This window comes from Octodon degus, unplaced genomic scaffold, assembly GCF_000260255.1.
Source record: "Octodon degus isolate 3935 unplaced genomic scaffold, OctDeg1.0 scaffold00128, whole genome shotgun sequence".
Taxonomy (NCBI): Eukaryota; Metazoa; Chordata; class Mammalia; order Rodentia; family Octodontidae; genus Octodon; species Octodon degus.
The window spans coordinates 1,421,915-1,446,267 of NW_004524704.1; the positions used below are offsets into that span (position 1 = coordinate 1,421,915).

Sequence of the window (24,353 nt, forward strand, 5' to 3'; positions counted from 1 at the left end):
AAAACAACAACAACAAAAAATTATGGAGAAAAAGGCTTACAAGGAGATTGCATACGCATACATAATTGCACGAGTGGGCTTGTGGGTGTTTTTGTTATTTCTGTTCTGTTTTTAAAAAAGACACATTTTTTAAAGAGCACTTTTAGATTGACAGCAAGCAGGCGGAGGTACAGAGGTGCTCCGCACATGCTTGCTCCCCAAGGCACGGCCTCTGTGCACCCCGCCCCGCCAGCGCAGACACCTCGTTGGCATCACCAAGCCCAGATTCCCGCTGGGGTTCGCTCGGCAGTGTGAGTCCTATGGAGGAGGTGCATGGGTGATGGCTGTGTGCGCCGCTGTAACTTCAGTCCTAACGTCACTGTGCGCTGTGCCTTCCATCCTTCTTTCTCATGACCCCAGATAAGCACGGACTGGGCTCTTTCTTTTTGATGTTCTCTTCAAATTTTCTGCTATGTGAGTATATGATTTTTATAATTGGGAGAAATAAAAAAACAGGACTTTCCTGCAGATTCTGAGACTGTAGGTGGCTGAAACTTCTTAACAGCTTAATAAACCAAATAAGCAGCCAGTCAGATAGTTCAGTGGATGAAAGCGCCTGCTTAGGAAGACACAGGGACCAGCTTTGATCCCCAGCATGGCTGCTGGCCCTGCCCCCAGGGTGTTCTGATTGACAGGCAATTGACACTGGGTGTGGTGGTGTGTGCCTGTAATCCCAGCGCGTGGGAGGCTGAAAACAGAAGGATCACTATGAGTCCAATCTATGTAGTGAAACCCTGTAGACCCTGTACAAAGTACTTAAAAAAAACCCCAAAATCCAAAAAACAAAAAAAACAAATAAAAGTCTGGACTGTGAAGTTTTCCACTTTCAACCCACCTGGTCCTGGACCTTCCTGAACTGACCCTGGTGTAATAACAAACTGCTCTGGCTCTGAGCCAATGTCTGGACTCTGACCTTGTCTCCACTGGCTCATGGATACAACCAGGCACCCGCCAACTCTGGGAATGAAATGCTTGAAAGGGGTCATTCTAGATCTTAACACAGACACTGATCTGATAGGTGTAGACTGGTCACATCAAATGATAATCTGGCTTCCTTTTCTGGCTTCTGCTGAGACCACAGGAAGAGGCTGGGATTTTCAGCAGATGGCCTGATCTCAGGTGATACCTGGACTTGGCTCTCCCTTGCTGGCAGAGGCCTTCCGTGTAGCATCTGCTGGTCCTAATCCTCATTTCTGGTGAACAGAAGCATCTAATTAAGACATCTACTGAAGGGGTCCTAGCGGGGAAAGGATTTTCTCCTTTAAATCTCAAGTCTCAGATAAAGGTGATAAAGTATTGTACATCTCTCTGGGCCCAGAATCAGATCATTATTCTTTTATTTTTTAAATGTTTTTACATGTGGTACAGGGTCTCACTACGCAGCTCAGACTCATAGTGATCCTTCTGTTCAGCCTCCCCAGCGCTGGGATTATGGGAGAGCACCACTGCGCCTAGTCTTGGTGGCTGGGGGCGGGGCCAGCCCAAGATCATTATTCTTTTATGATTGGATTATGGGGGAACTTATTTTTCTTTTTTAAGTGGATAATCATGTTTTATTTATTTATTTATTTATTTATTTATTTATTTATTTATTTATTTTTTTCTTTTGTAGAACCGGGGATAGAACTCAGGCCCTTGCACTTGCCAGGGAAGCGCTTATTCTACTGAGCCATCTCCTCGGCCCCAAGGGGGAACTATTTTTCCCTATGGTTTTTCCACGATGAGATCCCTGGAAGTTCTTGTTTTATATTCTGAATGATAAAGCTATTGAAGACAAGCATCAGAGTTCAATAAATCAGAAAAGTTCTGTTACTGCCATTGGTCAACTTTTCTCAAATATCATGGAATGACTAATCCTCCATAAATTCTTGCTAGAAACTGGCAGAATCTTCAGCCACAACACAGACTCTGTCCAAACAATGGGAAATTCAAGAAATGAACGATAATTCTCCCAAGTTCCTCTTGAATTTCCAGGTTCTTGGACAGAGAAAGTCTCTGGGTACAGAATTTGAGGTAAGATGCTTTTTTTTTTTTTTTTTTTTTCTCAGTTGGGAGTTGAGTCTCAGAGCTTCCAGGTTTCTCCTGCCTTCCTACCATGAGAATGATTTGCGACAGATCATGCCTCCTCTAACCCACAGAAGATGTGAGGCTCTCGACTTCATCTTCTCCCCAAGGCTGCAACAGGGCTGGGCAGTAGATGAGCCACACTGTTGTGGAGCTGAGCCCTGCTGCAGCTCTCAGAGGCCTCAGGAGGCAGCAGCGCACCTCACCTTTGGTCTCTGAAGTATCAATAAATAAGATTTAATTCTCTGAGTCTTTATACTTAAACTTAAGGAGCAACCTGGCAGAAAGAGTCCATGAGAGATCTGCCACTGGAGCAGGAGGCTCAGGGGACATGTGGGAGACTGAGGGTGTAGAAAGAGGGACAGCATGGGGCACAGTGGCAAGGTCAGGGGCCGGAATAATAAACACTAATATTATCCAACATTTAGTTTATACCAGTCTTGTCCTAAGCATTTACACAATAAAGTCACTGAAATTTCGTAAAAATATCTATTAGGAATCAGTGCACCAGCAGGTAGGACTCTACTAGACAGTAAGGACAATGTGCCCCAAATGGAGCCTGGAAGTCCAGATGGAGACTGCTGAGTGATGACCCTCCGGGGAGATCTAGATGTGCTTCAGCTGTTGGGGACCTCTCCAGACCACTGGCAGTGCATGGACAGTGAGTGAATGATGCACAGATTGGGGTCAAGATTATACTGCTTCCATGAAGGCCCCTTAAAAGTTTCTAGACAAAGAGCCTTCTTGAATAATGGGAACTTTACTTCCTTGCTTTTACTTTCTATCTTTTACTTTCCAACTTCCTATCTTTCACTTTCTTGCCTTAATATCTTTTAAATAAATTCCCCTGCATCCTATTTCTTCCATCCATGGTTCCATTCTTTGTCACTGTGGGACACAAATCTGGTATCTGGTATTGTCCTCTGATTTTTCAGACGGGACAATGAGACAGAGACATTGTTCAAACATGCCTACTGTTAGTGAGGTGGTGTTGGAGCTCGTAACCAGACCCAGGCAGACTGGCTCTGAAGTCCATATTTTTCGCCAATACACCCTGTCTCCTGATCCAACTTAGTTTGAATAGTGAACAGGAAATGTGTATCACCCTATGCATGTATTCATACATGTACACACACACACACACATGCACACATACACAGACAAACATACACACCCCTGCACACACTTCTCCTGAGAAGGCCATCTCTGCTTGGGGCAGGTGGACTTGTCAGGTACACAGCTAGCAAGCTGCCCAAGTCTGCACTGTTTCAGTTCTGGGGTAAGTGAAGCAAGAGCCACTGTGTTAGCCTCCAGATCCCAGGACATTCAAACATCAGGGGCACCAGCGATGGTGAGGCTCTGCTCACAGGGACATGGTATATGGAGACAAAGCTGCTAGTGGGTATCCCACTTCTTCCCAAGGGTGAGGAGTGTCCTGCTCCTTCCCCAAATCCTCTGCCCCACAGACTCACCAGTATCAGGGGCACAGGCTTCAGCTGCTTTGGCACTGTTATCTGCATGCTGTGTGTTAGAACCTGGGAGCAACAACAACACAGAATCAAAGATCAGCTCATGTCTTCCAGCTTCTTAGGGGACACACAAGGCCCTACCCAGGTGATGAGGCTCACTTCAGTTGTGTCTGTGACCCTGAGTTGCTGCCAGCTAGCTTCATGCTCACTGCTTAGGGTTGACTGTGGCTCCCAGGTAGATGGCAGACATGGTCAACACCAGTCAGTAAGCCCAAACCCCAGAACAATGGTGAGTGTTTCTCTGGCTCCTCTGGGGGCCTCCTGTTTGAGTCTGTGCGCGTGATGAACGTGGCCCATCCTCTGCCACATGTTTGTGTCCCTTCTTGCCTCCTCCCACTCTCTGAGCCCAAATGGCAGGCATTAACCTTTTCTTTGTCTCACTAAGGGATTTCCATAGGTTCCTTGAGGTCCTATGAAGAAAGAGTCCCATCCCTTGGCCCCCACTCCTACCCTGTTGAGGATTTACTACTTTTGGGGCCCTCCAGGAATGCAGCTTGGGCACGGCTAAGGGTTGGACACGCTCAATGTCCCTCCTATTGGGCAAAGCTGGTCGTGTACCTGGGCCATTGGGCTCACTGCTGCTGGCCCCCTCCTTGGAGTGGTCCAGGTTCTCCTGCCTGGGCTTCTGGCTGAAAGCCAGGAAGAGGTGTGTGCTCAGAGGCTGAGGGAGATCCACTTCCAGGTATGACCTCATGAACAGCTTGAAGACATCATAGCTGATTGGCTGAGAGGGGCAGGAAGAGAAAAGTCAGTGCAGGGAAGGGAAGGTGCAGAAAGGAGGGGGAGAAGGAAAAGGAGGCATGGAGAGGACAGGTGGGGGATGTGAAGAGGGAGCAAAGGAAGTGGAGAAGTGATGGAGTCAGGAAGGAGGAGGCCCAGGGGAGGTGGGGAATGGTGGGAACAGGGATGGGCTGGGGTGTAAAAAAGAGAAATGCTGCTGATTGCACATCAGGATGTGGTAGGCCAGAGGACCACAGGGCCCCTTGGTGACCTATGGAGTGGTCTCACTCTGGACCAAAAGGGGGTGATGGGGAGTGCATTCTGGGGTGGGGGGCTTTGCTTTGGTCCAGGCTCATGTGCAGGATGCAGCTCTAAGGAGCAGGAATGAGGTCAGTGCCCTGGAATCCTAGCTAAGACAAAGAAGGATGCAACTGACAATGTCAGGGACAGAAGGGGCTCATCTGTGGTATCCTGGTTTTCCTCTTGTGCCATTAGGAATGTGATTCCTGAGCATGTGGGTCTCAGAAAACAGGAGCACTCTGAAGGGAGCACAGTGAGCTAGGAAGGCTCCATCCTTCCTTACCTTCATAGTTCTGATCCCTCCCAAAATGACAGAGCACTGCATGTGTCAGATGCTTCTCAAAACATGTCCTTGTGAAGGTTTTAGGCCCCAGGAGAAGAGCAGGAAGCTGAGGACAGAAGGTGGACCAAGAGAGATGCCAAGAACTAGACCCTGTTCCTGCTGTGCCTCTCCTAGTATCGCCTGGCTTCTGGTCCCAGGCCGGGAGCAACCATGCCAGAAAGAGCTGCTGCTCTCAGTAAACACTCCACAACAACAGCAACAACAGTTGCAATGAGTCATCACTGGCTTGTGCTTTCATGGCATCGGATCTTCATCAAACCAGCAGATGCTCCTGGAACTCATTTGATGAAGTGCTGCACCAAGATCTGCTGCGCTGGCTTTTGTGAATAGTATCAGCCTTGAGGATAGAATCCTTTTATTTTGGAGCCTACTTAGGGGCACCATCAAAATGGGGATCATATTTAACCCTCAGTTTGTCTTGGGTGAGTTGTCAGTCTTTCCAGAGCCAGGAGTCAATTTGCATGTGTACAATGAAGTTTGAGTTGCATGTCTTGGCCCTACAATTACATGGCCCTCCTGCCCCCTTAGAAGCTCACAAAGCAGTTTCTGTTAGCTCCCAGCTGGGGTGTCCCAGAGATCTTTGCAGAGTGGAAGAGCCTCACTCAGTTAGACATACCTCTTATCTGTCTAGAGGAATGCTAAGAGAATGCTGGATTCCCCTTCATGGTGACAGCCATCCACCTCTCCTTGGCCTTATTTCCTGATCCCTGTGTCTCTCTTTCATGCTCTCTACCTATAATTTTTCACTTTGGAATACCCTCTTCTCACACTCTTCCCCCGTCCCCAGGAAACAACAGTGAAATCTTTTCTTCCTACACATAACCTACTCACTTCCACCCTCCATCTCTGATAGCATCTGCTAACCCCTTTGTCTTCCACCTGTAAGCTTATTCCATGACCACTATTCCAAAGACAGGGGCTGGGGAGATAGCTCAGTAGAATAAGCGCTTGCCTGGCAAGCACAAGGTCTGATTTCAATCCCCGGTTCCAGTTAAAAAAAAAAAAAAAAAAACAACCAAAGACATTGTTGTCTGCTACTGTAGAGCGACTAGCACATCCTATCTTCATTTCCCTTGAAATTTCTTTCAACAAACCTTGCTAACCTCCTTAATTGCATCCAGTATGGGGTCCAGTGTTTTAGTTCTGAACTTGCTCTTGCAAATTCAGTTGCCTCTTTTCAGGCTTTCTCACTGTTGGCTTTTTGATAGTGTTTCATCCTCTTTTCTTCTTGAAGTGGTTTTCCATGGAGTTGCTCTATTTTGGTTTGCTTCATTCTCTACTTTGATTTGACTGAGTATTTGTAAAGTTAATGGAGAACACTACAAAGCAGCACTGAACAGGACTCAAGTTAACCAGTTAGCTTCCCATGTTTACTTGTGAGTCTGTCCAAGACCTAGGCCCTTTGTCTGGAGATGGGTGGCAGACTCATGGAAAGTGAAGCTCTGGGAGTCACTGATTCTTACTGGGGCCTGTCATGGTGGGTGAAGTCACGAAGCCTCAAAGCATTAGACAAGCTCACAGCTAAGGACACCTGGCTCCAACCTCGGTGAGATAAAGACTAGCTTCAGGCATCTCACTCCTGAGTGAAGACCTTCCTGGGAGTTAACAGAACTCTCCTAAATTAACATAATTGGGGCTCAGGAGGTAGATCAACGGAATAAGTGCTTGCCTGGTAAGTGATAGGTCCTGAGTTTGATCCCTGGTTACCACCCACCCCCCATGACTAAATTAACATGATGCCTTGTTTGGAGAAATCCTTGAGCTGTTTCCACCTTTTTTGAGTACTTCTCTCCCTTGTTCTGATAAATAAGTAGATATAGCCCAGAGAAGATCTTCATCTTAGCTCTGAGAGAATCTCAAAATTTGTGAGAGGGTTTTAATCCTCCTGGAGTCCTGAAATCATTTCATTTGTCTCTTTTATTTAGCCTTCACTGTCTACCCATTTGGGAGACTACAGGCCTGATCAGTTTGCAATAACTAAGGGACAATATTAACCCAGTACAAAATGGCATTATTATTTATTATTTCTAAATGTTGTTTTTCATGCTCCTTTTGGATAAATTTAATTTGCAAATACTGTTTTAAGCTGTAGTTTTGGCTTCCAACATGTACTGCTAACCCCTCTGGTAAATCACCAAATTGAAAACTGCTAGAATAAAATGTTTTTGGAAAGCAGATTGTTCTAAGTGATTTAGCAAAAAAAGAAAGTCCAAACCAGGTCTAACATGATGCTGTGAAAAAAACCAAAGCCAAAGAGGACTGAAGACAATGAGCATGAGACTCAGGAGATCTGCGACTGGTCTCCGATCCACTACGTGGTTTGAACCTCAGGTTCTTCTTCAACATACTGGGCGTGCTGGGCTTGAAGATCTCGGGTTCCGAACTTCTGTCAGCACCTCCTTACGCTACCTCCTCTTCCTGACTCTGCTACTCTTGCTAATGCTGATGACAGATTATGCCAACATTCCAGACTCAGCTTGAAACTTTCTGTGGTCCGAGCCTAGTTGTTGTCCCTTCCTTCTGTCCCTTGTTCCTCTGCACACCATCTGTCGCATTCAGACATTTTCCTGTCCACTGCCTCTGCTGCCACCACCACAGCCTGTTTCATGCATCTTACCCACAACACCACAACACCTCTCCAAGGCTTCCTTGCCCCAATCCCATCTGTTGGGTCCTTCCATCTTTCTTACCCATCTTTTCCAGGTTTTCCTGAAGCTAACTCTGCTAAGATTGCTTCTCTGCTCAAATCTTGCATGGCTTCTAACTGCCCATGGGAAAGCAGAGATCAGTTGATGTGCTAAGGTGCTCCAATAACAGCGGCAGTGAACTGACTATATGCCCCAGCCGGCTGTTCCTTATCACTGAAAGCTTTGCCATCGCTGTCTTACATATAAAATATATTTTAAAAAGACAATTAGGTGAGGTAAAAATGAATGTAAGCAGGAGGTCTTATATGTTGTGCTACTACAATCTAATGGCTCACCCTGTGCACTCGCTGAGACTGCTGGGATTCAGAGCTTCCCTCACAGTCCCACTGTAAATTAAATTTGTGGCTACTCCAAGATCTGAGGCCATTCCACACTCTCCATATGCAGCTATGTTCATACACCTGACCATACTTGTGTGTCTATTTTTCTCTTGACCGCCCTCCATCCCTTACCCCTCTGAACCACATTATTCCTTCCCTTCCTATTAAAATTCTAGCCATGCTTTAGGGCCCAATCCAGATCCTCCAGCCAGGAAGGGTGTCCTGTGTCCAAGTTTCTATATTCTGCACCTTAGTTCCTACTTCTGACACTCACATAAGCCGCTTTGTGTTAATAGAGTTATTTGTGTCATATCTTAAGTCCTGTACTAGATCCAGAGCTTCTGGAAGGTAGTGAGAATAACGTGTTTTATTTTTATACCCCTAAGTCACCCATCAGTGTTTCTTCTTAGCTATTTGAATGGATAATGGGTTCCTAATTGGCACACTTCCAGAATGGCTTGGTCCCTTGCCCTGGTTGTTATCAACTACGACTGTGGGGTCTGTTCAGTGTATACCTGAACAAGGCCTTCAGTTCTCAAGATGACAGAGCAAGAAGGGATGGTGACTGTCACTTTGGGGGATCAAACAAATTTTGCCAACATAAACAGTGTGTTCAAGATCACAAAGCATGTAACAGAGATTAATGGTGCTCAGATGTGTCTGGGTCCACGCACTGCCTCTGACACCTTCTGGAGAAGTGTTTCTCCCGTGGCTCTTCGCCACTGCCTTACTCCCCACAGGATCTCATGGTGGTGATGAGCAGGGACAGGCTCACCCCAGTCAGGTGCAGCCAACGCCTCTGCAACTGCCATTCTCTCACCAGCGTCCTCGGAAAGCTGTCCCTTCCCACAGCTAACTCCTTTCTCATTGAGACATTTTAGCAGCTGGGAGCCATCAAGCTTGAGAAATTAAACCCTTGTTGTTTCGCCAACCCCGTGCCACGACATTACACCTACCAGAAGTCAAGTGCACGGCGTGAGAGAGTGAAGTCAGAGTGACAGGGCTCCCACAGGATACAGTCGTGGCAGGCGGACAAAGAGTGGGGCTGCGGCTGACAGGCTCAAGGGCGGCCCCACGCTCCTGACTGGCAAGCTGCTGCCTGTTCTGAAAGCTGCTGTGCCCTTCACACTTGCGGTGGCCTTGACCAATCTGTTCTCCTCCCACGAGTCTGTCCCCGGCAGACAGGCTGATTAGCAGCCCCCGCCAGCCTTTGTTCCTGTGTTTTTGGAGTTGGGGTGGGCGGTGTGGGGCAGTGAGTTCTTTGCCGGCTCTGCCATCTTCTCTGCGTGGCTTCTCCTCAGGAATGTTCTTCGAAACAGTGCATTCACAATCTTGCCCCTGTTCTGGCAACTTCCCTCCTGTTCCATTCTCCCGTGACTGGTGCATTTCATCCGAAGCCCCTCTCAGGTGTACCTTGAGAGCACAGGGCCTGTTGATTCATTCTCAGTGTCCAGTGGAGAAGGCACTGACTTGGGTTTGTTGAACAGAAGTAAGTGGCCTCTCCCTAAATTAGTCCTTCTGAGCTTTCACCTTTCTGCACAGGGGCCTCAGGAAAGGACCCAGGTGCAGGGAAAAGGAAGGAGAGCTTAAAACCTTCCAGGAAAGGATGGAGGAAAGAAGAGGAGTATTGGCGGGTAAGTCTAACCTAAGACCCTGTGACTCTAGCGTCAAGACCCACGAAGTTGATCCTCTTAGTAGGAAATAAGCTCCACAAGGCAGAAACTGCTTCTTGGTTGTTGTTTTGCTACTGTGCACAGCACAGTGAGTGGATACCCAGAGAGGATAGATGCATTGACTTAAAAATGAGAAGAAGTCTTGCATTCACTTATTCGTTCAACAAATGTTTGTCAAATGCCCGCTATGAGCCAGATATTTTTCTGGGTACTGGAGACAGCAGTGAACAAAAATATTCTCGTGGGAGAGACAGACAATTAATTAATTAAATGATATAGTGAGACAGATGGTAAGAAGTATTAAAAAGGAAAAGAAGGCAGAGAAACAAGACGGGAAGCCTCAGGAAAAAGGGTTTCAGATTTTAGATAAAGATGATGAGAGCCATAAGGAGGTGATATGAGCCTAGACTTGAAGGAGTGGAGAAAGCGAATCATGTGGTTGCACTGGGGGTGCAGTGGGGATTCCAGGAAGAGGCAACAGCCAGTGTGAGGTGCTGATGTGACAAGCAACGTGACAGCAATATGACACCATAGCCTCAAGGAGACTATTGTGGCTGGAGAGGAGTAGGGACAGGGAGAGCAGAAAAAAATTGAGGTTGGAGTCTGTGCAGAGCAGCAACTACATCGACCTGGACCTTTAATCTGCGTAGGGGTTGGAGGAACCATGGCAGATTGTTTCACCACGAGTAGTCGCTGTGTCATGAGTTGTGACAGACTACTCATTTCGTGTGTGAAGAATCGACTTTCAAGGGCAAGGGAGGAAGAAGGGGACCCTGGTAAGAGACTCCGGCAGTGATCTGCTGCTGACCCGGGTCAGGATGGCGGCAGCACAGGCAGTGGGAGGCAGGGGTACTGCAGATGTGTTCTGAGGGTAGAAGCAACTGTTTTCGGATGAACTAGATTTGGCTTGAGGAAGCAAGAGAAATGTTAGCAATGACTCCCAGTTTTGGACTGAATAATTTGAGGAGTGAAATTGTCACTGTTAGAAATGGGGAAAACCGCTCTTCTATAGGGGATGGTTCAGGACCTGATAAATTCAAGATTTCTAGTTGACTTCAAGTGGAATATTCAAGGAGTGAGCTCAAAGGCAAATCAGGAGAGTGTGGTACTCTGAAACCAAATGAAGAAACTGGGGAAGGATTTGGCTGAGTGGGTCCAGTGCCACTGCACGTAGTTGCTGTCCTAGGCCATGCTGACTAGGGGTTGTAGTGGAGGAATGGCAGGTTCCTACTGATTGAAAGACACCAGAGAAGTGAACACAGAGTCAATTGGTACAGACAAATCTTTTGCAAATATTTGCTAGAAAGAACAGGAGAGGAACAAGATGGCAGCTTGAGAGAGAAATGGAGCCAGGGGAATTTTTTTTTTGTGGAACCAGGGATTGAACTCAGGCTCTTGCGCTTGCCAGGGAAGCACTTATTCCACTGAGCCATCTCCCTGGCCCTAGGAATATTGTTTAATATAGGAAAAATAATGGTGTATAGATGTGAATGGGAAAATCTAATATATATCCAGAAAAGTCAATGAGAGACACACAGAGGCAGAGATAGAGAGAAAGACGCAGGGTTTGGGACACATGTGTTGCTGAAACGGTGCCTGTTCCTAGGCCAGAAGAGGTGGACTGAATGCTTAAGAAGGGCAGCTGGACCTAGATCAGGGCACAGACGGCTCCGCCCTCACTGCGGGAGAAAAGGTACGGTTGGGTTTGCACATGGAGGCGGCTAAGGGAAGATCCTATCTGGTAGGCTTTGTTTTCTCAGTTCCTGAGAATGAGGAGAGGAGGAGTGACAGACGTTAACTGAGAAGGTAGATGGAATCTTCTAGGACAGCAGGAGGGGTGATGGAATCGGGAAGCGTCACGCCAGGCAGCACTGATGGCTCGCTCACGACTCAGGGGAAAATATATCAAGCAGCAAGTGCTTTAAGGCAAGCTAAGCTTCCAAAAGGGAAACAAATTGTGGAAGGAAAAGACTAGGACATGGGGTTTTCTAGGGCTTGAAATGGAAATATGCTTACCTTATGTGGATCATATTGCTTGAGACTCCCACCCTCATTAAATTCAGCCAAGACATCTTTTATCTTCTTAGAGGAGTCTGCAGAGACACAAGTCATATGAGACATATGAGCAGCTAATGCAAAGCTGGGCTGAATAAATTCTCTCTGTTCATCTGTGGCTATGGTGGAGCAGCCCCTTACTCAGTCCCAGGACCATGTGGAGAAATGCCACCCTTCTTTTTCCCTTCTATGTGCTCATTTCTCCCCCCCTCCTCCTTTTGTTCAGTCTGTTCTTTCTCCTGCTTTCTGAACTATCTTCCTAAAACACAAGGCTGATCAAACCTTCTCCCCTGTTCTGCAGATTTCCATTTTCCCAAGGTAAAGCCTAACCTCATTAGCTTGGGCTCAGCCTTTCATGATCTGAGCAACCCTAATCCTCTCCCTCCATTCACCCTACTTCTCAACCACATGAAATCACATTCCCAGAAACACATGACTACACTGTGAATTCTTTCATGTCATTTCATTTCTGACTTGTAAACTTCATTCAATCTCCAACATACAGTTCACAGGCCAATCCCTTTGTAAGATCTTGCTTTGCACCAGTCAGAGTTAATCATCTTCTCCTCTGGCACCAATCGTTACTTGCACAGAACTCTCCATGGTACTCATCTTGTGGTATTATAATTATTAATTAGCTTATCTTGTTCATCTCTTGTGCAGTTTTACCTTAATAACTGTAACTGGCTGGTGAGTCTCTGTATATCAAGTTGAGATCTGGCATATAACTACTGTCCAGAAAAAAAAACAGTATATAGGTGAGTGTATAATCATCTGAGTGTAGAAATTTTAAAAGATTTAAAAAATATTAATTATTCAGGATAGGTGCACAAGAAGGCCCATGGGTCGCTGTCCTTGGTGCTGAAATTTTTATTGTACACCAAAACAAGAGATGGTACTGTAATTTCTTTGATTCTGGAAACCCAACAACTCCATCCCTCCTTTTTAAAAAAATTTTTATTACCTATATTGATAGGGGAAATCAAGCTATTCATTCTGACACAAAAACATAACCTCAATTATGTTTCATAATTAGTAGGTTTGCATTATTTTCTTGTGGCAGGTGTATAATATTCTGATGGCCAGAACATTTCCCTTTGTAAGTTAAGCCATCCTACTTCTCATGTTTTTCCACCAGTGTCCCCTATATGTTACATTTATGTTAGAAGGGGACAAAGAAAGACTCAGAGGATGCTGAAGGCACAATGGTTTAAAAAATTCTGCTTTCTATAGCAAATAATTCAGAAACCACTAGAGACAACAGAAGTTGCATTTTTTTGATTTTTCTTTAAAGGGAATTGAAAATTGAAAGAAGACAATCAATAATTATCATGAAAAACATATCATGAGTGCATTCTGTGTAGTTACCAGCATTCTAGACATCAAGGAAAATCAAGGATTCTATGACCTGTGCTTTCCCTGTCTCCAAGTATTGTGAATAATTAAGAGCTTTTCAAGTTCCATTATTGCTGCTGCTTAAATGTCCAAGCACAGGGTAATTCACTAAAAGCTCACACAGTGTTCCTTGTTGCTCAGGCTCTTTGCATAGAATGGTCCCGTAGGCCTAGGTAAGGTACGCATACTCATGGGCTGGATGCTTCTCGATGGTTCTGCTGACTTGGTTTGTGCCAAGTATAAGTTATAATATTGTGGGATTGAGACATACTGAGATACTGAGATGCCACAGGAAAATGTCGCTGTTGCCTAAAAATGGAAATTTCTTTCTGGAATTCAAAACAGATGTTGGAAACTAATAGCTCAGTAAGATCCAGGCAGCAGATGCCAACAATTTGGGTTGCTTCCATTCAATTCAGAAAGCACTACAGAGTGTAAGATGCTGCAAGGTATTGTTAATGAACTAGTGGGTGAAATGACCTGAATAATTGTGGCATAAGTCACCCTTTACTGAGGATGTTTATCTCAGAAACTCTCCTCCACCAAACCAAACAAATTTGGTAATTATTTTTCAGTTTATGAATTTTAGAAGCTCGAATTCATAAAAACTAAGTGACTTACCCAATACCCAGAGTTCTAACTCAGGTCTAGTCCAATTTAAAAGCCTATTTTTTTTCTTTAAGCATTACTTAACATTGCTTACCAAATACTTGTTGCCACAAAGAAAAATTAACTCTATAGTAGTGACATAAATCTCTATGAAACATGCGTGAGTAAGAAATAAAGTGAAAACAAGTGTAGGGTTGGGGTGGGGACCCAGACAGACTATGAAGATAACATTTGAATGGAGGCACGGAGAGTCTGGGTGACTCTGAAATAGTGACATGAAGTGGAAGAGAACTCTCAGTGTGAATAAAGACGCAGGAATCAGTGACACTGAACAGTTAGAAAGGATAAGAACCAGAGATTAATTTGGGGCTAGATTTGCAAGGGTCCTGGATGCCAAGTTAACATCATTGATTTGAAATTGTAACAGACTTTTTGAATGATAGAATAACATAACTAGGTCTCTGCTTTCTAAAAGCCACTCTGAAAATAGAATGGAAGAGAGTTTAGAATTAGGCCAGAGCTCAGTTAACATCCTCTATATATTTTTAATTATTCTACAAGCAGCTAGAAGATTTAGGAAAAAACCCTATATCTTAGAAGCTATTTTAATGGGAGGTTTTAAGCTTAGCCAAAGTGTCCAGATTGTAAAAAATGCAAATTTGAGCACATGGATACCTTGGTAGGGCTTCTTTAAGAGTTAAGTTAGCATTTTGACTGAGAACAAGGGACTGATTGCAATAAAATTTATAGTTTTAGATTATCAGTTTTTTGAGCTTTCACAGTTCATCCTAATAGAAATACTTTTATAATATATTCATGTTTAACAGAGGTTTTTTAAAAGAAAAAAGAGAAAACATTTATTTTAAGATATCTGTTTAATAGCCTAAGATGAAGTAGGAAAAAAAAAAAAGCCAAGAGATTTCTGACTAATTCAGAATATTCAGGGTATTTCCTATCATATAGCTACATTAATTTTATAGGCTGTATAGGTCATAGCACCAACACCATTTTTAAAAGAAGGAAATAGCCTAATTCTCAAAATTGTGACATACGATTTTCCCTTGAATGTCCCCTGATTATTTGTGGCGGTTTTCTCTTGAGAGGATTTCTGGGCTGGATTCCTTTCCATGAGGAGTGGGCGGCATGGTGCGTGACTAATCCATTTTGATGAGCACCGCTCTGTTCTGCTTCTTCCTACCACAGTTAATGATGAAGGACTTCTTGGGAGTGTGCTTTGATCTCACTTCAGGTGCCATTTGTTGGCCTGGTAATGTCAGCTTGGGAGGGAACTCCTTTGTCAAAGCCTGTACACAACTTTGCCACCAGACTCAGAGCATATGGGCTCCATTTCTGAGAATACAAAATGCCATGTCCACAGTTCTTTGAAACAAGCCATACTTTGTTGTGCATTTATTATAGAAGGCGTTTTCTTAGCAGCATTTATAGCTTATTTAAACTCCAGTACTATCTTCTAACGTAATAGGTGTCACCATTCTAGAGGAGAGGAAATTGAAATTTATGGAATGGAATTGATTCCTCCAAGGTGACACTGGTAGTGAGCCACTCTTTTTACATATCTGAATAATAGGGCATAGTCATTAGATTCCCTGGATACGAAAACACTGAGGAGGAGGCCTTCCTCTCTCACGGTGGTTCTCAAACCTGGCTGATGCTTAAATTAGGAGAGAATCTGCATACAGAAGCACGACACTCACCATTGAGTCAGCATCTATTGGAGAACGCAGGAACTAATATATCTTCAAGCCTCCAGGGCAATCAAACATACAGTCAAGGTTGAGGACTGCTGTCCTATGATGTGATTTTATTCTTATAAGTGAGAACTTTTAAGAAGCACTTGAATTTGTTGGATAGCTATCACAAAACTCAAAAAGGTTTGACTCTAGTAAATCTAAAATTGATGTGTATGGAGGACATTCTCTGTTGTCTTAGGTGGGATACACCAAAGAACCACACCCAGCAGGGCAGCCTATCCAGCTGTTGGCAAAGCAGGGCACCTTTTACACTAACCCAGCCTGGCCAGACCACCAGCATGGAGCTCTGCACAAATCAGGAGTTGAGTAAGCGCTTTTCTGTGATCAAAGTTACTAGTGGAAGAACCACCCTATGAAGAAGATTTAACCCCAAAACTAGCCTTTATGCTTTATGTGCCAAGAATTCTAGGTCCTAAACCAAACAGTCATTCCTAAGGTTTGAGAAAATGCAAAGCCTTTAAAAGGAAAAAAAAAAAAAAAAAAAAAGGAGGCTGTGTTTATAGACACTGTTGCTGCCCCCTTGGTGTGGAACTGCGATGCCTTCTGTGCGAACAAGCAGACAAATCAGAGCCTTGTGTTTGTTTACAAGAAAACATCAGCTCTGCTGCCTGGAACAAGATCTAACATGGTGAAGAACACAGCAATTGAGTGCTGGGCCATTAAACTGTTTGACATGGAAATACCCATAAGTCAATGTCTTAAAAAGTGAATCTAAAAACCCATCCATGAGAGTGAGAGGCTAATGCTCACACCTCTTCCTTCCATTGCTATCCGTTACCTTCCTGGATTGTAACGTGCACACACATTGCATGAGGGCTGGTGCAAATGCAGACTTCAGCTCAGTAGGTCTGAGCAAAGTCTGAGATTCTGCATCTGGACAAGACTGTAGACGAAACTCTCACATGTGACAGCAGGGCCTTTGCTTTTGGCGCTCGAGCCCCGAGCCATGCTCCTGTCGACCTGGACTACCTGGTGTGGCCCACCTGCAAAGGTGCCAAGGCCAGGGGAGCATACTCCAAAGATGCGTAAGGCCTGCGGTGACTCTCAACCACGGGTAGTTGGGGGTGGTGCGGAAGGACAGAAAGAAGGGAAGAGAAGTTGGCACAGGAGGAAAAAAATGAAAAGTTGAAGTATTCTTCAAACAAGAGCTGAGATGTACGAATACATTTTCTAATTACTTCAAAAAGTCAAGAACCTAGTGAGTTCTGGAAATACAAGGGCAGCACTTTCTGCAGCTCCCAGAAGAGGAAATGATGTCACAACAGAGATGCCAGGGCCAGGACCACTGGAATGAAAGGCCTACTTCTCCAGCTAGGAGGTGTCGGGTCCCAGAGTAGGATATGGAAGCACAGGTGAGAAGCTCAGCTCTAGAAGCACCGATTCACTTCTATATTTACCTCCTCCCAGTTACTTCCCTTTCCCTCACTGCTTACCCCCAGCACACAGTCCACTGTCTGGCGTACAGTAGGTGTTCAACTGTCATTCCATCAATGAGGGCTAGAAAAGGGTCACGTTATCATATTTGTTGCATGTGTCCTGTACTCCCATGGACATGGGAGGAAAAGGTTCAGCAATGGTTCTCATCTTGGTTGGATGTTGGAATCACCTGGCTTTAAAAGATTCGGAGGCCTAGATCCCATGGCTACAGATTGTGATTCAATAAATGGTCCAGGACAGTGGGCAGGGCATCAGAAATGGATCGTGGAGGCTGAGCAAGATCAATACTTCGGGGAAACCTGTGGAGTTCATGCTACTAGTGTTATGCAAAAAATAAAAGGAAAAGACTATATCAAGGCAAAGGGAATTTTGGCTGATGTAAGAAAAACTGTTTTAGAATACTGAACTTTTCTGACGCACCATAAACGAACTGAACCATTAGTATTTACCTGGGTCAGTGAAATTTGCACTGTTAGCAAAACTTCCTACTTCTCCAAATAATTTGGCCTCATCAATCACATTGATTGTGAAAGTGGAGGAATGGATTAGACAACCTATGCCATCTTCCAACTGACCGTATGATCTCCAGACCACTGGCATGTGCATTGTCCAGTATGGCTAGTGTTGGCTTAGATTGTGAAGAATTTTTAAAGCTGGGAGAGGTCTTAACAGTCATTAATTTCATTTTTTACTTATTCAACAAATGAGAATACTGAAACCAGAAGCCCAACGTCATGCAGAAGGCCAGCGGTAGGATATGTCTTTTTGCTAGACATGCTGAAACTCGGCACACCCTCAATCCCTACTGCTTTAGAATTTGCACTTAAACTCTCAAGAAGGTGCATACAGTAAACTGCGAGAACCACTGTTCTGTAGACATTTTATGCTATTTTTACTACCGCTAAGAGAAATGAAGGCCATGTGCTGAAGGAGATGAGGGTGAGAGATAGCCGTAATTCTCCCTCCCGAGAGAGGGAACTAGAGGTGACCTGTGGTGGGCCCAAGACCGTGGAAGCGTTCCCTTAGGTCTCACTGGCAGTGCAGATTCTGGGGCTTCATGATGCCTGTTAACAGGCTCACATTCTTCGATAGATCAGCCCTCATAATTTCCTGTGACTCCCATGTTGACGCTAACAGGTTTGAAGGGTTAACTGTTCGATCCTAGAGTCCGAAACTTTGTCTTAATCTGATTCTAATAAAATGTGTTTCTTAATGACACAATGTACTGATTCAGTCTCTTTAAATGTGCTCTAAATTTGTGCTGTTATACCGTCACCCATCTATCACCCTATTTATATGTGCCAAGGTCTACCTGAAGGTTGAACTCCAATGGGTACTTTTTGATAAAAAGACTTTTCTAACTCCTATTTTACCACTGACCTTTCTGCAGCCTTGAGCCTCTTTGCTCTCATTTGTAGAACAGGTAGTTCTGGTTGGAACTGATGTTGGGTCAGATCTTTTCCAGCTTTAAAAAATTCTTCTCAATCTAAGAAACCATGAAGTGATGTAGGAAAAGTTAAAAGACTTAAAAGTCAAATTGATGCTTTATTTTTCTTTCTCCTTTCTAAAAACCTGACCCCTTCTGTCCTTTTTGTTTGTTTGTTTGGGCTATGGGGTCTCATTACGCAGTTCAGACTCATTGTGATCCTCCTGTCTCAGCCTCCCAGTGCCGGGATTACAGGTGTGACAGGTGTGGACCACCACACCAGATTCTATTGTAGCATGTGGAATGGGGGATTGAACTTGAGTCCTTCTGTCCTTGAATCCTGAAACTTTTAAAGAATTAACAACGGAGTCAGTGAGATAGCTCAGTGGTCTCAGGTGCCTGCTTAGGCAAGCTTAGGCAGGTGCAGGGAACTGCAGTTTGATCCCTGGCACTACATGCTGTGCCAACCCCACCCTCAGGGTGGGCTGAGTCGGCCCCCCCAAAAAAGAATTAACAACAACAACAACAAATATACTATCCTGGGCTCCAGCAAATAAATGACAGTCAGGATGCGGTCCGTTAGGGGCCTTGCTTAGGGGTAGAAAAGAAACCTATTCAAACCCAGAAATTAAATGTAGGGAGGGCTAAGTAAGTGCCAAATCAACCAGACAACCTCTGCTCTTATTTCACCTAGAATGTCTCAGCTAGATCTGCCCAAAAAGCACCAGCGAATGGAGACTCAATTGCTGCTAAACCACTTATGTCCCACCTTGGGGGAGGTTTGAGTTTGGGCACGATTGTATGCCATACTTCAAATCTTTCTTTTATTTTTTTGATATAGTGTCTCACTATGTAGCTTGGGCTTGTAGTAATCCTCCTGTCTCAGCCTCCTTAATGCTGGGATTACAGGCATGTGCCACCATGCCTGGTTTCCAGGCTGGCACAACATACAGTACTGAGGATTGAGCTTGGGTCCCTGTGCTTTCCAGGCAGGCACTTATGCTGCCAAGCTATCTCCCCAGCCCTTATATGCCATACTTTTAACAGAAGTCTTTCTATGGTTTCCTTCTATCGTGCTAGAGCTGTCTCTTGAAGCCACTCATTTACCAGCTCTTCCCCACAGCAGCTCTATTTTCATTCAACAAGCCTTTCTCTTCCCCACTCTAGTAAACGCACACAGGGTCTTTATTTTTCCATAATCAGGTTGTGAAGATCTGCGCTACGCCAGCAGCACTTCTCAAACAAGTTCTTATTTGTCTGTCTCGATGGTAAACTACAGTTCCCAGAAATAAATTTGATGTTCCAGAAAGGTCTGATTAGCGTAGGGTGGAATGTAGACATCAATTTGTCCCAATAAACACTGACTCTGCTAAGGCAGATTCGCATTGTGATCACCAGGTTGGTTAAACAAAACAGTTTCAATGTGTTCAAAAGAAATCTCTGCAACTGCAGTAACCCTTCTGGAGAGGACTGAGTGACGCTGAGTGATGACCTCCGATGACGGTGGTCACCCTCCTCCTCCTTTCCTGCGTGAGCTATGGGAAGGGGCTCTGGAGTCTGCCCCTCCAGCCCACGGAATCTAGGTGAGGCTGGGGACAGCATTAAGTCAGGCAACATGAAGGGAATTTTGTCCTAGGACCTCTGGCCTGATGTTTAAAAGACCTAATGATGTTGCTTCTGCTTTCACGCCCTTGGAGCTGAGAACCATGCTGGAAATTCAGGTTTTCCTGTGGAGACACACAGAGATGTCCTAGAAGGCAGGAAAGCACTTGGGGAGAGAGGAAGGAGGCTCCACAGAGGAACATGGGTACCACTATGCGAGGGGGGCTTGCTCCTCTAACCTTTGGGTATCTGCCTGAATTCCAAACATATGGGCCAGAGACTGGCCATGCCCTTTGTGTCCTGTTCAGATCCTTGATCCACAGAATCGTGGGTGGAAGTTGTTTAAACCCCCAGGCTTCGAGGCAGCAATACATACCTGAAGCATGCGGCTGTGGTGAAGGAAGCGAAACCCTAAGCCAAATAATGTAGCACAATCCTCTGAAGTCTGCTTTCCACACGTATGTATATATTTGTACATCTATACATATGTGTGTGTGTGTACATAATATATTTGTTCTTACACAAATATATTTATATAAAGACACATTAGTGGTTGTTATCACTGGGAAATATGATGCCAGGCAGCTTAAAATTTTATCTTTCTGTCTTACAAAAATTTGACTTTGTTTTATAAAAAAAATTTTTTACTCCCACATTCACCTTTTTTTTTTTTTAACAAATGTCTTACACTGTGAATTCCCATGAATCTTCCTGTCCATTAGATGGACAATTATATATATATATATAGTATTTACATCTCCAAAACTCTTGGTAAGTTGGTCTCTCCACCCTGGATGACACCAGAGGAGGAGCAGAGTTGTGCTTCTGCCACGAGGCCTCTCCCACCAACTGCCCCGCTGGAGAACACTCTCCACTCTTGGCCTGTACGCTTCATTATTTCGCTATTGTAAAACCCCTATTTATGCAGCTATGGAAGAGTGGTTGCTATGGCAACGCAATCTGACTGAACACCAGAATGCAGCTAAAATTGGTGGAAGTGACTTGTTCAGGGTTTCCTCTGAGGATTAATCATCTTCCAAGAATTTTATCTTTTTTTTTTTTTTTTCCTCTCCCATTAGAAAAACAGTGCCAGAACACCTCGTCTGGGCCCTGGGCGTGGGCAGTGTGAGGAAGGATCAGGAAGGACAGCCACAATGGCTGAGGGAAATCCCCAACCGCCCAGGAGCCCCTGTCCTGCGCACGCACGCTCGGGTCCCTCCCATCTCTCCCGCGTCCCTGAGGAACCTTGTCTTCCCTCCCTCTGTCCCGGGCTCTTCTTAGGTCACCTCTCTGATTCTTCTCTGTCTTCTTTTTTTCCCCCCTTACAATGCTGGAGATGGAACCCTGGGATTCTGCACTGTGTTATACCCTTAGTCCTTTTAAATTTTTTTGAAAAAAATTTTGATACCATTTTGGGAAATCACTAAGTTGCCCAGGCTAAGCACACAGCAGTGCATCTCCTACCTCAGTTGCCCAGAATGCTAGGATTGGGGCATGTGGCATGCATGTGTCGCCCTACATTTGGGTTCCTTTTCCCTCCCTGAATTCCGGTTTAGGACACACTCTTCTTCTTACTCCTAATTTTCCGGTTCTCTGACTTCGTTCTTTGCATTGTTTTCTTTCCGTTGTCTGTACACAGGATTCCCAAGCCCGAGCTCCCTTTCTTCCTCCTCTCTTCCTGTGCCACATGCCAGGAATAACATGCAGAAAGCAGGAGCCTGGTGAGGGACTCCCACGTGGCTTTCTGCTTGTCCTTCCAACTCCTCCCGCAGCCCCACCGGCCTGTGCCGGAGGCTCTCAGCCTGCATCTGGTAGCACCGCTGCATCGGGAAGCCCCGCGGGGCTGAGCCGGGCCTCCCGAAAGCCCACTGTTCTGCATCTGCCATACATCTGTGATGTCATTGTTAGAGTCCTGTCTTCTTCCCCAGGAGGACTTGGGCTCTCTGGAACAGGAGCTGCGATTCATTCTTTGCAGGCCCGTAGAGCCCAGAACTCATGAAGGGGTCAGTGGTGTTGTTGCCATCTCAAAGTCACTGTTCCCAAACTGCCTCCACCAGCCCTGTGTCCTACCGCTACTGCTTTCTACACAGTCCATCCTGGAGGTGTCTTTGGTGGCTTCCTTCCACTCCCTGAGTTCTGAGGATGCTCCTATTGCACTCTCCCACCACTTGGCCTTCATTCTCACTGCAGTGCCCATCCTGGCCTTGTTCCTCGGCTCAGGCTGGACTTCATCCCAGGGACACTGCCTGACCACTCCCCCGGTGGCATCTACATCCAAGCTGCCCCGCACATGGCCTCCAGATCCACACTTCTACCTGTGGCACCTTGTTCCAAGGCCCATACCTGGCCATGCAGGCTGAAGGCCTCCCGCTGTCTCCCTCCCCTCCTCCCCTCCTGCTGCCTCTTCTTTCCATCCAGCCCAGACCTCAGTCTCTCCCCCAGAGCCCCTCTATTTGGCTCCACTGTCTCTCACCTACTACCTACATTTTAAACCTCTTTCCTTAGAGTCTGCTTTGCCGACTCCACTCCTGTTAGGGTTTCAGTTGTGCCCCAATGTTCATATGATAAAGTCCCAACTTCCAGGACCTCCTGATGCCACCATATATAGAGCGGCTATAGAACAATTAGGTAAAATTAGATCACACAGTAGAGGGAGGATCTCACCCAGTATGATGGGAAATTGGGACCCAGAAGCACACGGGCAGGGAGAACACCTGTGCAGAGCACGGGGGAGCGTGGCCGCACTAGTTGAGGAGACAGGCCTGGGGTGGGTTCTTTCCTTACAGCCTGCAGAATTCCTGCTGACTCCCTGAGTTTGGACTTTGACTTCTACGCTTTGAGATGCTCCCTCTCTGCTGCTGCACCCACCACATGGAGCCACATGCAGCACACAGTACCATCCACCCTTGGCTGACAGTGCTGTTCTCCCTTGGGCTGTATGAGAGCTGTTTCCTGCTGCCCCAGAGCTGTCATCTGCTTGCGTTCCCAGTGCACTTCCTACTTGCTAGCAAGACTCCGATTCCTCTCAGGTAGGCCTCTTCTTTGGGCCTCGTTATCCCTGACAGGTCCTGGTACTTCGCTGACCCATAGAGCAGGGTGAATTGAATGGGCTTCACCCCAGAGGGTGATTCCTGGCTCCCTGTAAGTCCTTGCAGGGGTTTTCCAAGCCCATCTAAGGTAGACAAGAAAGCACCCACCCCAAATACCAGGAGGGGGCTCAGTGGTGATGCCAGGAAGCCAGGTTGGCCTGCGGAGGTGTGGAGGCTAAGGATGCCAGCCCTGGGTGGGACCACAGGTGACAACACCTGATCCAACCTCTTACTGCACAGAAAGACACGAGGCTCAGGGATGCTAAGGGCTGTCACATCGCAGAAGCAGGAGGTGAGGAGAGCAGAGCTGGCTCCTTGGCTCAGTCCTGGACTCCCAGATCAATGCTACAGGGAAAGCTGTGACCCCAAGGGGCGGGGCTGGGCTACCCAAGGGCGAATGGAGGCACGGAGGCTTTGGGGTGACCTCTGCACTAGAGGCCTGGGATTTACAGCAGAGCCAACACAGTAGCCAGAGGGGACAGTGATTAGGGCGAGGGGACTCTCAGGACACAGGGCTCTGAAGACAGCATCGCGCCACATTGAGTGACGGCTGTCCCTGCACAGCCCAAGCAGGCTCCTGTCCTCAGTGCGGAGCAGGAGCAGCCTTTGTGGAGCCCAGTTGTGTGCTGACACATATACCGAATGCTTAAAATATCTTTTCAAAAAGTTTCTTACTCTAAGAGACCTGGTGCCATTCATCTCCCTCAGCATATTCCCTCTCACTGGGAATGCGCACACTTGGCCCATCACCCTGCCGCCTGCCGAAGCCCTTCTGGGAGTCCTTCTTATGAGCGGAGCGTCTTTGGCAGCACTGCTGGGGCTGCCTCGATGGCCAAACCAGTTCAAACCTTGCCCTGTCATGATCACTTTGACTTTGGGGAAGAGCTGGAAGACGCGCGCTGCCGCGCCTGGTGAGGAAGGGGGACGCGCTGTCTTGTGCTCTAGGCTGCCTCTTGGTTTGATGGCGCCCAACAGATGAATTCACTGTATTTCTTTCAATCATGCCTCATAAAGACACTCAGGAAGAGGACTTCTTTAATCACTTCAGAAAGTGGCAGGGATGACGACATAAGTGTTTGGAGCGAGGGAGAGAATTTTCAGAAGGAAGGACTGATGGCAATGCATACAAAGCTTTTTAAAATTTAAACATACACTCTGCATTTTGATTCCCCTATCATAACTGTATACTTCTTCTTCTTCTTCTTCTTCTTCTTCTTCTTCTTCTTCTTCTTCTTCTTCTTCTTCTTCTTCTTCTTCTTCTTCTTCTTCTTC

At 45.9% G+C, this 24,353-nt stretch overlaps 1 protein-coding gene across 2 annotated transcripts in view; it reads right to left on the reverse strand.

Moving 5' to 3' along the window:
- Dgkg (diacylglycerol kinase gamma) overlaps positions 1-24,353 on the reverse strand; it is a 167,557-nt gene that overhangs the window by 141,949 nt on the left and 1,255 nt on the right. For both annotated transcript variants that reach the window (XM_004640881.2, XM_004640879.2), the window contains exons 2-4: positions 11,713-11,789; positions 4,191-4,356; positions 3,576-3,638 (exon numbers count right to left, since the gene is read on the reverse strand). In XM_004640881.2, coding sequence (XP_004640938.1) covers positions 3,576-3,638; positions 4,191-4,356; positions 11,713-11,789 — 306 coding nt within the window. The remainder of the gene's footprint in view (positions 1-3,575; positions 3,639-4,190; positions 4,357-11,712; positions 11,790-24,353) is intronic.